This window comes from Chrysochloris asiatica, unplaced genomic scaffold (assembly GCF_000296735.1).
Source record: "Chrysochloris asiatica unplaced genomic scaffold, ChrAsi1.0 scaffold00026, whole genome shotgun sequence".
Lineage (NCBI taxonomy): Eukaryota > Metazoa > Chordata > Mammalia > Afrosoricida > Chrysochloridae > Chrysochloris > Chrysochloris asiatica.
Genome location: NW_006408544.1, coordinates 2,943,413 through 2,957,472, shown reverse-complemented (window position 1 = coordinate 2,957,472; position 14,060 = coordinate 2,943,413). Strand labels below are relative to the sequence as shown.

The following is a 14,060-nucleotide window of genomic DNA, read 5'->3' as shown; positions in this document are numbered from 1 at the left end:
GAAACCCTGTAAGGGTCACTATGAGTCAGAACTGACTCCACGGCCCATAACCACCACCATGAAGTTATATAAAAATAAAACGACTGTGTCTGGGCTATTATCATGGCTGTACATTTGTGCTTAAATATAGAGAAACACTAGAAAGGAAGAGGGACATGAAAACAGTTGACTTTTAAGGTAGAGAGTTGTAAGTGGTTTTTAAAGGACGCTATTTTTTGTATGATGAGTGCATTTTTATGGGAGAACCAGCCCAACAGGGGCCCCATTACCTCTCTGATTCCTGGACCAGATCCAGGTTCTTCATGTCACTGGTGGGTTCCCTGACCATTATATTTGTTTCCCAGCGTTGATCTCCTGATTCAAAAAGGAAGAGCTTGCCCGTATCATTGCCAACGACAATCTTTTCTTCGGACAGCCAGGCATGGGACAGATAGTTCTGAGGCTCTCCTCTCTGAAAATTGGTTTGCTTCAGGGTTCCCTCAGCAAACCGGAGCAGCTTAAAAATTCCATTTCCAGTGACACAAACCTGAGTGTTATCCTGGGGATTGAAGCTCACCTGTACAAAGTGAGAGGGGAAAAAAGAAAAAAGATTCATAAAACTAATCTTGATTGCATTATTTCCCATTTGACTAATATTTATTTCAGGTAGCTCAGAGTATCATTTAAACATCACTAAATGAAGTCAATTTGATTTCGTATTTGCTAAATGCCCAGATATAAATCTCCTATTTGCTAAACTCACAGATATAAATTATATTTGCAGGGCTCATGAATCTTCAACTAAGATACCTACAACAGTTTCCTTACAAAGGCCAAAAAGCAGGATGAGCAAGTGTGGACAACAGTCAAACTCAGTGAAAATAAAATGCAAGGATAAAAGGGAGACACAGAACCTAGGGGCCACTGAGCTTCTGTTAAGGATGATGGAAAAACTGGGGGATAGTTAGTCATGATGGTTAAACCTGATGAATATATTTAATGTCACTGTAATGATTAGTTAATCAGCAGAGTTTTGTTACCTCTACTATTTACCACAATAATAAATTTATAAACACATATGAGTTTATATAAAAGGAATCAAATGAACAACAACAAAAATACACTAAAGACTCAGCTGGGAGTTCAGGAAAATGAAGGCCTCGAAGGTTTAGGTAGCTCTGTCCCTGGAGAAGGAAACCGTATGTCAGGGGGTGCTATGTGGCTTCCTACCTACTGAGCTTCCTTCAATCTCAGCACTTAACCCAAAGTGTAGTAATGTGCAGGCAGTTTGTTGTCCTCACCAAGAGATTTGTTGTTGTTTTTAAGTGCTGTCAGTCGGTTCCGACCCATAGCGACCCTGTAAAGGGTTTCTGAAGAGCAGCCGGTGAACTTGAACCACCAACCCTGTGGTTCAAACTGACTTTGCAGTCCAGCGCATTAACCCACGGCACCACACCAGGACTCCAAGTGGTGAGTTACTCGGAAATTGGAGTGGCAGCTTTTTTATAACCTCTGTATTCGCAGTGCTAGGCTCATAGTACACAGCCAAAAACTTCACTGACTCTACTTGAGTCTTCTACTCTGAGTAGAGATGCTGAATCTGGCCTCACCAGAAATAACCTGGATATACCTGCCTTTTTTAAAACCTGCATTTTGTCTGATTCTGTGATCATCAAGCAACCTTCTCAATATTAATTTCACCTTTCCAGTTCTCTGTTTCCAGGGAGGGAGTACACTGGGCAAATGATATGCATGTTCTAGTTGTGATGTACTGGTTTATACATCAGCCTTTTGTGAGTTAAAGAATTGAGTCTATGCCCGAGAGACTAATTAGCTAGAATTCCTGAAAATGAACACACTGAGTTCTTAAACTTCAAAACAAAACCAGATTATTAGGTCATATCCTGGGGTGGTTGCATTAAGATAAAACCTTAGAACTCCTGAGTTGTCAGGCAGCTTCCTCGTAGGACTTCTTCATTTTACCCTTAAATCACAATAGCAATTTCTGCTTCCCATGTCACTGCTTTCTAATCACCTTCCTAAAGGTCTGTTATTTCACATTATATTCCTGACATCTTCCAACTTTCTCATGTGTAAAAAGTACAACTTACCTTATACGGTTGTTGTGAGACAAAATTTAAAAATACATGTGAAATGTCAGTACACCTCTTGAGACAGCGAAAGCATTCAATAAAAGATAGCTCTTAGTATTCTTTTTAATTTGCATGATACTTGGTATACTAGGAGATACCTGGTAGATAGCATTGTTCTGAGTGTCGATTCTAACAATGGCCATTACTTTCTGTTTCTCCCACAGCCAATAGACAAGGTTTGACTCTGGAGTTGATGTCTGAGTCAATAGGTACTTGGAGTCTGGAGAAAAAGCCATGCTAACAAACTTCTGAACTGGAAAGTCAAAATTATTAAGGATTTTGCGTTTCCGGCAAGGGATGGATGACAGTTCGTAAATGGTGATAACAGGTTTTTCTTGCACGGTCTCGGAGATGGCGAGGTATCGCCGATTGGGGCTGATGGCCAAGGCCAACATGCCCTGACTCTTTTCTGAGCCTGCAAACAGAAGAAAAAGCGGATGAGGGAGGTCCTGGAGAAAGACGCTGGCTGTCCTGTGGTTCGTCTTATGAAAATGAGTATGAGGAGGCACATGGGGGAGGAGCAGTGAGGGACTGATTCTTAAAGGAGGATGATGAGGAGACACTACCTAGGCTGGGCGTGGGAGGCAGTAGCAGGAGGGGCCTGAGCACAGGTGTGGGTGTGAGAACCAGCTGGGCATGGTGGGAGAATGGGAGAACTGCCAACAGTAAGCTGGAGGACAGCATGTGATCAGAGGTGACAGGAGATGGCTCAGGAGAAGGGAATGGGACCAGACCACAGAGATCTTTATGCCTGAGTGGCCAGAACTCAACTCTTCCTCTATTCCAGAAGCTAGGATGCTAACTACTGAAGTCTTCAGCCTCCCTCCCAGTGAGGTTGTCCATCTGACATTCTGGCTGTGGGATGGATGCAAGAGTTTCTGGAATGGCTTTATAGTAAAAATGTACTTTCCAGAACACTAGGTGAGATGTTGTCTACCCTCCTTTTCTTGGGATACCGAGGTGATGCCTGGTGATTCAACAGGTGACAGGTGTGAGAATAAAAGCTGTGGCTATCCTTGGAAACCCTGTACAGGGTCGCTATGGGTCGGAGCCGACTTGATGGCACTTAACAACAACAATATAGAAAGCAGAGCCCGGAGTAAAGTTAAAAGTACAAATACTTTGAGAAATGGCTTGCATTATGATTGTGCGGGCTACAGGCATTTTTGCTTTCACGGACTTAATAAAATAGAAAACTTTCATGACTGCATTGATATAAACAGGAATTTAAGCCAGGTTTATTTCTTTATTATATCTTTGTGATGATTATATTCATTTTTCTAATTTAATAATAAAGTGAAAATGTTTTCTTGGGCCCTAGGCACTGTGCCTCTGTGCTTAGTGGATAAGTCAGCCCAGGACACAAACCCAGGGCAGGGAGGGTGAGTGAGACACAGGACACCATAAGGATGATGGGACACTGAGCTACTGCCCCACAACAAGCTTCAGAAAGACACAGTGAGTCACGGATGCCCAGCACACGGGAATGCTCTGGCATGGCTGTGGAAGTTCAGCCCAGGAGAAGAACCCAGGTTCTGGGTCACCAAGGGCCATACACCAGAGTTTGGATTTCATAGGGAGGCAAAAGGGAAGACAATGAAGATTTTAAGATGAGTCAAATGTGTTTTCGAAAGATCCTGCTGGTAGCTGTGTGGAAGAGAGTCCTGGAGGTATTTTTAAAAAGTCAGCGATGTTGGGCAGTAAGAAATGTGCAGGTGAAGCAGAGACGGAGGGACACGCTGAGTGGTAGAATCATTGGCCTTCATGACTGCCTGGCTGAGGGAGTGTGGAAATGAGAAGGCCCAGGAATGACATCTCAGCTTCTGGTGTAGGGCTACCCTAAAATAACCTATCCAAAGATCTCATATGCATCTCATTCACTTCTAGTTTTATTGTAATTTGATTTTTTTTACACATAAAAGTCTTTAAGTCATCCTAGGCTCTGGTGTGGAGTTCCGGTGTAGTGCTGTGGGTTAATGCACTGGACTGCAAAGTTGGCCTGAACTGCAAGGTTGGCGGTTCAAGTTCACCAGCCGCTCCCTGGAAACCATAAACAGGGTAGCGATGGGTTGGAACTGACTCAAAGCACTTAACAACAACAATAACAGGCTCTGGTGTGGCACTGTGAGACAAGTACTGCGCTGTTAACTGGCAAGGTCAGTGGTTCAGACCCACCAGCTGTTCTTCATAAACCCTACATAGGGTCGTTAAAAGTCAGAACTGACTCCACGGCACACAATAACAACAACAACAACAACAACAGGGGCCCCTTATTCAAATGATTTGTTGTTAAGTGCCACTGAGGTGATTTCAACTCAGCAACCCTGGTTAGGGTTTCTGAGGAGCAGAACCGCTGACCTTGTGGTTAGAAGTCCAGTGCTTACCTACAGTGACACACCAGGGACTACGCAAATGAGTAGACAAATGCTGCCATCGACTAGTTACATACGATTAAATCAAGTGGCCTTAGGTAGAGTAGCTAATCTTCCATAATACAATGCAATGTAATAAAGTCAGTCAACTGAGGTCATACCAGCATGAGGTGGAAGCTAAACCTAGTCACCTGTGAGTTATAAAAACAATGGACAAGACATAAGACATAAAGCCATACACAAAGGGGAAGATAGATGACATGTGGGGATCGACTACAAGTAAAGGAATGCCAAGGCTCTCCAGCAGACACCAAACTAGGAGAAAGGCTTATGGAAGGAATCAATACAGCTGAGAGCCTGATTCAGACTTTAGCCTCCAGAACGGTAAGAAAATACATTTCTGTTCTTTAAAACCACTGACTTGTGGTATTTCTGTTACAGAAATACTCAGTAACTAAGATTCTCCTCATTGAAACAGAGATTTCATCCTATCATTTTGGCTACTCCTTCAAAGGCCCTTAACACCACCACCACATTAAGTATCTTGGTAACTGAGTTGTTATTGTTGTTGTTAAGTGCCATCGAGTCGGTTCCGACCCATAGCGACCCTGTACAGGGTTTCCGAGGGTGTAAATCTTTACGGGAGTAGAAAGCCTCATCTTTCTCCCGCGGAGCGGCTGGTAGTTTCGAACCGCTGACCTTAAGGTTCGCAGCCTGATTCGTAACCACTACGCTACCAGAGCTTTTGTTATTCTCTTTGCTATGCCCCTGCCCTCTTGCTCTGACCCTATCAGCATCACAAATGCTTTCACTTTTTTCTGTCTCTATCAAAACATCACTCAATGTATATTTAAACAAATAAGGCATGTGTGTTAAACGTTTTTGTGCCAGCTGTGCCCTCCCTACTGTTTTCTAAGTGCATTATACTATGTTTTTTACATGTGCCATGGAGTCGGTTCTGACGCATAGCGACCCTATACATGGTTTCCAAGACTGTAAACCTTTAAGGGAGCAGAAAGCCTCATCTTTCTCCCACGGAACAGCTGGTAGTTTTGAAATGCTGACCTTGAGGTTAGCAGCCCAATTTGTAACCACTACGCTACCAGAGAATAGGTATATGAAATTTAAAATAGAACTGGAATTTTAAAACCTAAGTCGCTGGAGGATATCATGTTTAGTAAGGTGGATGGTCAGAGACAAAGAGGAAGACCCCCAACGAGATGGATTGGCCAAGTGGCAACATCGATGGACTCAAGTGTGGCAACATAGTGAGGTTGGCCCAGGATCAGGCAGTGTTTCGTTCTGCTGTGCATAAGGTCGCTATGAGTCGGTACCAACTCGATGGCACCTAACAACAATAACAACAACAACATCTGTAAAGAGAATGAACTAAAAGATAAATATAAAGAAATTATGCAGCATGCAACACAGAGAAACTAAGAAATGGAAAATACAAATGCAATCTTAGAGACACAGAGGGTGGAACTGAGATGGTCTGCATTTTGAGAAGGGGTGGATAGAAAGAATGAAAAAAATACTATAGTCAGAGAGAAGTGGATGGCTTGTTTACAGAGAGGAGAGGCTGAGCACGGACGGCGAGAGATGGAGACTGATTGGTGACTGGCAGGCCAGAAGTGGCATGATCATCTGTAAGCAGCTTTGGCAACTCACAAGGGTGACTTGGTAGGGGTAGCCTGGCAGAGTAGATTCACACAGGCGACAGGAAAGGTGTGATTCCTTCTTGTTTCCACATTTCCCTGGTGACCAGTGGTGTAGCAGCTCCACCTTATCCACCCCCAGCTCAGACCCTGCTCAGAGAAAGTTCAGAGCCATGTGGTTGGAAGGCAAGCTAGTGTGAGGCAGGGGCAGGCTGCACTGTGTTGGTGCCTGGATTCAGGTGGGTTTAGCTCCAGACCTAGAGAACACGCAGAGTCACCAGACCAGTATTTAACCAGTCACCCTGCCCCCAGCTGCCCTGGTCCTAACAGACACTGAAACCAACTCCATTAAGGGTCTCTACAGGCTCCTTCCAGATACACTGAGGCCGACAGGAACTCCAACAAGGGCCAGGAACTCTGCATCACATCCTGCACATCCTTCCCACACCCACCTTGTGAGCTCCTTGGCTTACAGAAGGCCCCCAGAAATTTCTCCTCGATGGGTCCAATAGTTGCACTGTTTTTTTGTTTCTGTTTTGGGGTTTGGTTTTGTTCCTTTTGTTGTTTCATTGTTTTTGTTTATTCTATCTCCTTGAGTTTTAGCCTTTCTAGCTCTGCTTGTTTTTCCTTATTTTCTTCTGTTTCTAATTTCCCAATTTCTTCTTCTTTTTCCTCCCTTTTCATCTTTCTTCACTCTACTCTACTCTCTTTCTCTTTTCATCTATCCTCTCCCTGCTTTTTCTGTGTTTTGGTTTTGCTTTTTAATTTATTCCTTTTATTTCCTCTCTTATTTTTCTCTTCTCGAACTCCATTTCTCTCCCTATTTTGTCTTTGGAGTTGTATATATATATATATTTAAGGTTACTGCCTGCTTTTGCTCCTTTTGTTCTTTTTTTCTCTTGATCATTATTTCTTTTCATTGTTGATTTCTTGCTTGTTTATACTGTTTTGTTTTCTTGTGTGTGTCAGGGGAGGGTTTTCTGTTTCCACCTAACAGGAGGCAGCAACCCTGCCCACACAGTTCCATCATAACTGTACCCTCTGCAGCTCCAATACCACTAAGTAAGAGCCAATACCAGCTTCTAGACCACCTGATCAATGCTAGACAGCAGCCAACACCAGTCAAACCCACCCTAAACTCAGGTGCGTGAATGGCGAACAAGAACAGTGTACATGCTTCCATTCTCCAACTACATCCACAGGTGAGACAGTTGGTGAGAGCCTAAGAACACAGCAACAAAAATCATCAATTAAATACAAATACAACAATCCCACAATGCCCCAGAGAGAAGAGACAATTTTAGCTTGCACAAAGAAACTAGAGAGAATGACTCAAACAAATGACCGAGATGCAGAGCCAGAAAACACTTCTGAGGAAAACGGAAAAAGAATCCAAAAGAATGATATTCAGTTATCTTCAAAGGACTGACAAAAAGAAGAAAGCAAGGAGAACACAGAAAAAAACTTTTGAAGAAGTCAGGAAAACACTGCAAGAACAAACAGACAAAATAAATGCAAATTTTGAAACAATACAAAACCTGCAATTAGAAAATTACCACTAAGATGTATTGTAAGGGCAAAGGAGCAGATTCGAAGCAATGGAAGCCCAAATTAGTGAGCTTTAAGATACATCTCTCAATACTAGTATGCTAGAAGAACAATCAAAAAAAGAGAGAGAAAAACATCTGAAGAAAACCTAAGAACTATGTGGGACACCATGAAGAAGAACAACTTACAGGTGGTTGGAATTCCAGAACAGGAAGAGATAATAAAAAGCACAGAGAAAATTGGTGAAGAGTTGTTGAAAGAAAACTTACCTAACATGAAAGATAAGAGGCTAAGCACAAAGAAGCTGAATGAACCCCAAACAGAACAGATCACAAAATAAAATCACCAGGATATATCATAATCGAAATTCCCAAAACCAAAGACAAGGAAAGAATCTTGAAGGCAGGTTGGGAAAAAGTGTCAATTAACCACTAAGACTAAGCTCTGACTTCTCAGCAGAAACCAAGCAGGCAAGATGGCAAACGGATGACATACAAAACACTGAAAGAAAAAAAATTGCCAACCAAGAATTATATATGCAGCAATGCTTTCCGTCTGAAATTAGGATGTTTCAAAGACAAATAAAAAAAATTTGTAATGACCAGACCGATTTTACAAAAAATGCTAAATGTGTTCTTTGGATTGAGAACCAAAACAGCAGACAACAATCTGAGATTATCATATATAACAACACCACCCAGAATACAATTCAAATAACGAAGTATTTAAAGAAAACAAACTCACAAGACTGAAACTACGGAACCAGAGCCATTAATTTAAAATGAAGTCAACTACAAAGGAAAAAGAGAAAACAGTGTAGATACAGATCTTCCAAAAGGCAAGGAAGTCAAGAGATTTCAAGATAAAACAAACTGCTTTAAATAAGAAAAAAAAAAAAAGGGCAACATCAGAAAAAGTTAACACACTTTCACATCAAAATTTTAAAAAGAGGATGATCAGAAAGATTTAATAAACATTAAAACAACAGAAATGAAAATGAAAAGAAAGCCTACAAACAAAATTAACTCAGCATAGAAAATTATGTGGAACAAAGAAATCAGCAGCACCACACACATACACACACAGAGCAAAATTATATTTAGTGAATAACTTTTCAACAACATTGTAAAGTATAACTATTCCTGCACACTTACTTGTGTTTATGAGGAATCTGTACATGGACTAAGAGGCAGTTGTTCGAACAGAACATGGGAACACTGAATGGTTTAAAATTAAGAAAGCTGTGCGACAGGGTTGTATTCTTTCACCATACTTATCTGAGAAGCTGGATTATATGAAGAAAAACGCAGCATCAGGATTGGAGGAAGACTCATTAACAACCTGTAATACGCAGATGATACAACCTTGTTTGCTGAAAGTGAAGAAGACTTAAAATATTTACTGATGAAGAGCAAAGCACACAGCCTTCGGTATGGATTACATCTCAATGTAAAGAAAACAAAAATCTTCACCACTGGACCAATAAACAACATTCTTATCAATGGATCAACTATCAATACTCACGGAAGCAGCAATCAAGAAACCATACGATGTATTGCCTTAGGCAAATCTGCTGCACAATACCTTTTTAAAGTGTTGAAGAGCAAAGATGTCAGTTTAAAGACTAAGGTGCACCTGACCCAAGCCATGGTATTTTCAATAACTTCATATGCATGTGAAAGCTGGACAGTGAATAAGGAAGACCGGAAGACCGTAGAAGAATTGATGCTTTTGAATTACGGTGTGGAGGAGAATATTGAAAGTGCCATGGGCTGTCAAAAGAACCAACAGATCTGTGTTGGAAGAAGTGCAGCCAGAGTGCTCCTTGGAGGCCAAGATGGCCAAACTTCATTTCTCATACTTTGGACATATTGCCAGGAAGGACCAGTCACTGGAGAAGGATATCATGTTTGGTAGAGTGGAGGGTCAAAGAAAAAGAGGAAGACCCCCAGTGAGATGGATTGGCAAAATGGCAGCATCAGTGGGCTCAAGCATGGCAACGATAGTGAGGTTGGCCCAGGATTGGGCAGTGTTTCGTTCTGCTGTTCATACGGTTGCTGAGTCGGTACTGACTCAATGGCACCTAATAACAACAACAACAACAATTACACTGATTGTAAATGGATTAAATGTCAAGAGATGGAGTTCAGAATGGGTAAGAAAGCAGGATCCTTCAATATGCTGTTTATAAGAGACACAAAAGATGGCAACAGCTTAAATCTCCATCAACAGAAGACTGGTTAAACAAACTTTGGTACATATACACCAGGGGTGGGGAACATCTGGTCCACAGGCTGTATAAGGCCCTCAAGATCATTTGGTCTAGCCCTGCCAAGGCAATCACAGTTCTAGCCACCAAATATAGCAGGCTAATTTTCAAACCGATAATTTTGTATGTGTCATCAATGATGCTTCAAGATTTGGCAGAAAAAAGTTTCCCCATCCCTGATATACACAATGGAATACTATGCAATGTGAAAGAATAATGATGAATCTGCAAAACACTTCATAACATGGATGAACCTGGAGGACATGATGCTGAATGAAATTAGTCAATCATAAAAAGGCAAATATTGTATGACACCAATGTTGTAAAAGTTAAAAAAAAGGTTTTCTTGGGGGAAAAAAAGATAACTATAACCAAAATGACAACTGATAAAAATTTTGTAGAATCATTCAAAGATACCTATTCTCCAATTCAAGAATTTGTAACAAAATTTAAAAAAAACAACAAAAAGAAGACGTAAGATCTTAAAAACATACAGAAAAAAACACCTACAGAAAGAAGACCCTGATGGCTAATTTCTGAAGACATCAACAAAACTGAAGCCAAAGAACAATGGAGTAAGATTCAGAATGTACTGGCAAAAATTCTATCCCAAGCAAAGCTGTCTTTCAAGAAACATGATGAAACATAAGCATTTTCAGACAAAAACTGAGAGTTATCAGTTATCAGATTACCCCTAAATGAAAGGATAATGTCTGCACTTCAGGTAGGAGGAAAATGACCCTATCTGGAGGGAGTAATGTGATTTGTAAAAGAGAACGGTGGACAAAGAGATTAGTAAATATTCCAGCTAATATAAACAAATGTTGCCTGTATATTTGGTTTAATGTTAAAAACTCCCATGATCATATATAAAATACAGAAATGTGTTCGATAAAATTTAATATCTGGTAATGTTCCATTTCCTATTTTGGGTGACGGGTACACAGCTCTTCATTTTATTATACTTTGAACAGCCACTCCTTGGAAACCCTACACAGGGCCACTATGAGTCAGAACTGACTCCACAGTACTTGACAACAATGTATATGTAGAGTAACTCTTTTGTAGACATATGTCACTATATGCATATATATTTAATAGGGGAAGTAATATGATTTAGTTGTGGAAATCGTGAATATTATCTATAGGACCAATATGAACAAAGACAAATGCTATAAAATTATACAAATGGTTCCTGGTGACTTGGGATAAAAATCTCCAAAACCAAAACCAAATCCCCTACTGCTGAATAATTCTGACTCATAGCAACTCTGTATGACAGCAGAATTGCTCCTTTGGGTTTCCAAGATAAAATCTTTATGGGAGCAGAAAACCTAATTTTTTCTCCTGAGGAGTGGCTGGTGGGCTTGAACCTACAACTTGAGGTTAAACCTACAACTTGGCTTTAACAGCCTGATGTTTAACTCACTATGCCACCAGGGCTCCTTTCATAAAACATGGTTTCAAGAGAAGCTGTGTTTGAAATAATTTAGAGAAATCTGTTGTTGTGTGTCATCCAGTTGATTCTGACTTACGGTGACCCTACAGGACCAAGTAGACTGCCCTGTCTAAGGGTTTCCTAAGGCTGCAATCTGTACAGAGTGATGTTGAAGATGCAAGAAAAGAAAAGCTTTAAAATAACTTTTTCATTAAAGTAAAAAAGTACTTTATTAATATTATTTTATGTGTGACATTAACTACATATGTGTGATTGCAACCCAGGTGATCCAGTGGTTACATGTTTGGCTGTTTACAAAAGGTTGGCTGTTGTAACCGACCAGCTGCTCCACAGGAGAGACACATGGCAGTCAGTTTACCCAGTCTGTAAAGAAAACCCTTTGAGGCAGTTCTGCTTTGTCCTACAGGGTCCCTACGCATTAAAATCAACTATATGGAACTGGGCTATGTGTGATTAATCTATATGATAGATACTGATGGACACTTATTTCCTATATGTTTCTCAAAAAGAAATCCAAATTGACCAAAAAACATCCTTCACAATCTTTGCATTGCAATTATACTCAGCATACACAATTAATTTATGTGTCAGGATGGAAAGGGGTTTACCTGGAATGAATTTTTGCCATTTCTGATCCACATTGTACTTCACACAGTGATTTCCTGAAGGAAATATAATAGTCTGTTCATCAAAGAAGAAGATATTGTTGGCCACGTGGGCTCGAAGACCAAAAACATGCAGCGACTGAGCTACCACGGTAGACATGGTCCAGGCAAACCTGCTATCAAAGAGCAAGAGCAGTGAAGGAATGCCCGCCCCTATCCTCCCGCCCCGCCCCAGAACACGCCCTCATAGCCCCGCCCCGCCTCTTAAGCCGCTACAGTCCCTTTCCCACCCCCAACCCCCTCCGCACTCCCTTCTTGCGTCTCCTTCTTCCCTTTTCTGTGCTCCCACGCAGCTTTCAGCTCTTCCGGACGACCCCAGGTACCCTTTCCCACTTTTCGTTTCTATTATCTGGGTCACCACACTACGCAGGTATCTAGAGTTACTACCTCTACGAATTCCAAGTAACTCAGACACTTCTAAGCAACTCGGACGCTTCCAAACGCCGGAGTGGTTCCTATAGCAACAACAAAGCGGAAGTAAGGGCCTGCGACCGGAAGCGGAAGTTCCAATCAGAAACTCTGACTGGGTCTTGGGGTTGCTGGTGCCGGCGCGTTAGGAGTCCACGTGGAGCAGCCCAGTAGAACTGCGGAGTTGAAAACAGACGGTAGGGGCGAGAGTCACTGTTTTTCAGTCGAGCAGACATCAGGGTACTCCTCTTACTCCTGTGGGTGTTTGGGCGTTCGTGCTGCAAGATGGACACACCCCCGGTCTCGGGTACAGACTCGGATTCTGATGATTCTCTTGTCACAGACCGAGAGGTAGGTGTCAGTCTAGATCGCGGGGCTGGGCACGGGAGAGCGGCTCTCACTTCCCTGGTTCTGACTGCCGATTGTATTCTGCAGTTGCAGGACGCGTTTTCCCGAGGGCTCCTGAAGCCAGGCCTCAATGTCGTGCTAGAGGGGCCGAAGAAGGCCGCTAACGACGTGGTGAGAGGGGTCACTGGATGAGGGGCTACCCCCAGATGGGGTGTGCACAAGGCACTGCTGTAGTTGGGAGACTGAGTACTTGCTCTATGGAAAGAACATGCCCTGCGCATTGCCTCGAGGATAAATTACATGCTAGGTGGTGAGGGGTTAGCATTTTGTTTTGCCGGTTGGCCTAGTGGTTGAGACTTGGGCTTGTGAGAGGCAATCTTTTTTCTAAGCCCCGTGTCTGGATTTCCTAGGCTGGCCTGAAGCAGTGTTTGGCTGAATTCAAGCGGGATCTGGAATGGGTTGAAAGACTTGATGTGACTCTGGGTCCAGTGCCAGAAGCCAGTGAACTTCAGTCAACTCTTCAGAACAAGGATCAGAAAGCTGTTGACGCAGAAGATGACTTCCAGCGGGAGATGAGCTTGTGTGTTTGCTTTCCAGTGTGGGAGAATTTGGGGGTGGGGTGGGGGGTGGAGGGGTCCCTGTGCTAGTGAGTGAGCATTTAGTTCTTGCAAGAAAAATTTACTTTTGAAAGATTCTTCTTAAGTGGATGTTATATGACTATGTAAGAATTGATCATTAATTTTCAGTGGTCATTCTTTTAAACTGCTTAGTTCTGTTTTCAGCAACAATCTCTCTTTTTAAAAACCATTTCCCCCAGATCCCAAAGTTATGAGGCATTGTTAGTTTTTCTTGTTTGCTTTTCCTTCCTGGTGGAGGTCAGGTGTTGAGAATCCCCTGATCATGTCACACTTTGTTTCAGCTACCGCCAGGCTCAAGCCGCAGTACTGGCAGTGCTACCCCGCCTCCATCAGCTCAAAGTCCCTACCAAGCGACCCACTGATTATTTTGCAGAGATGGCCAAGTCTGATCAGCAGATGCAGAAGGTAAGAGAGAGGGGAGTTTTTCTTTGGAAAACCAGGGGCTTCATACATAGTATATTTATCTGGTTTTATGTCCTATAATGAAGTCCTGGTGTGCTGTAGAATAATACACTGACAGCAAGGTCAGTTTGAACCTCAAGGTTGGTGGTTCAACGCCCCTC

General features: G+C 42.2%; 2 protein-coding genes across 3 annotated transcripts in view; one reads left to right on the top strand and one right to left on the bottom strand.

Annotated features, from left to right (window-relative positions):
• The window catches only part of WDR65 (WD repeat domain 65), a 130,599-nt gene extending 118,396 nt beyond the window's left edge, over nucleotides 1–12,203 (bottom strand). Inside the window, 3 exon segments of the mRNA XM_006839653.1 lie at nucleotides 270–556; nucleotides 2,231–2,547; nucleotides 12,047–12,203. Coding sequence (XP_006839716.1) covers nucleotides 270–556; nucleotides 2,231–2,547; nucleotides 12,047–12,203 — 761 coding nt within the window.
• Nucleotides 12,204–12,523: 320 nt separating this feature from the next.
• The window catches only part of EBNA1BP2 (EBNA1 binding protein 2), a 6,501-nt gene continuing 4,964 nt past the window's right edge, over nucleotides 12,524–14,060 (top strand). The window contains exons 1-5 of one of the 2 annotated variants that reach the window (XM_006839652.1): nucleotides 12,524–12,636; nucleotides 12,777–12,862; nucleotides 12,947–13,030; nucleotides 13,270–13,439; nucleotides 13,779–13,902. In XM_006839652.1, the coding sequence (XP_006839715.1) occupies nucleotides 12,797–12,862; nucleotides 12,947–13,030; nucleotides 13,270–13,439; nucleotides 13,779–13,902 (444 nt within the window). In that variant the 5' untranslated portion in view covers nucleotides 12,524–12,636; nucleotides 12,777–12,796. Of the gene's footprint in view, nucleotides 12,637–12,752; nucleotides 12,863–12,946; nucleotides 13,031–13,269; nucleotides 13,440–13,778; nucleotides 13,903–14,060 lie in introns of those variants that run through there. The other variant, XM_006839651.1, reaches the window with a different exon arrangement.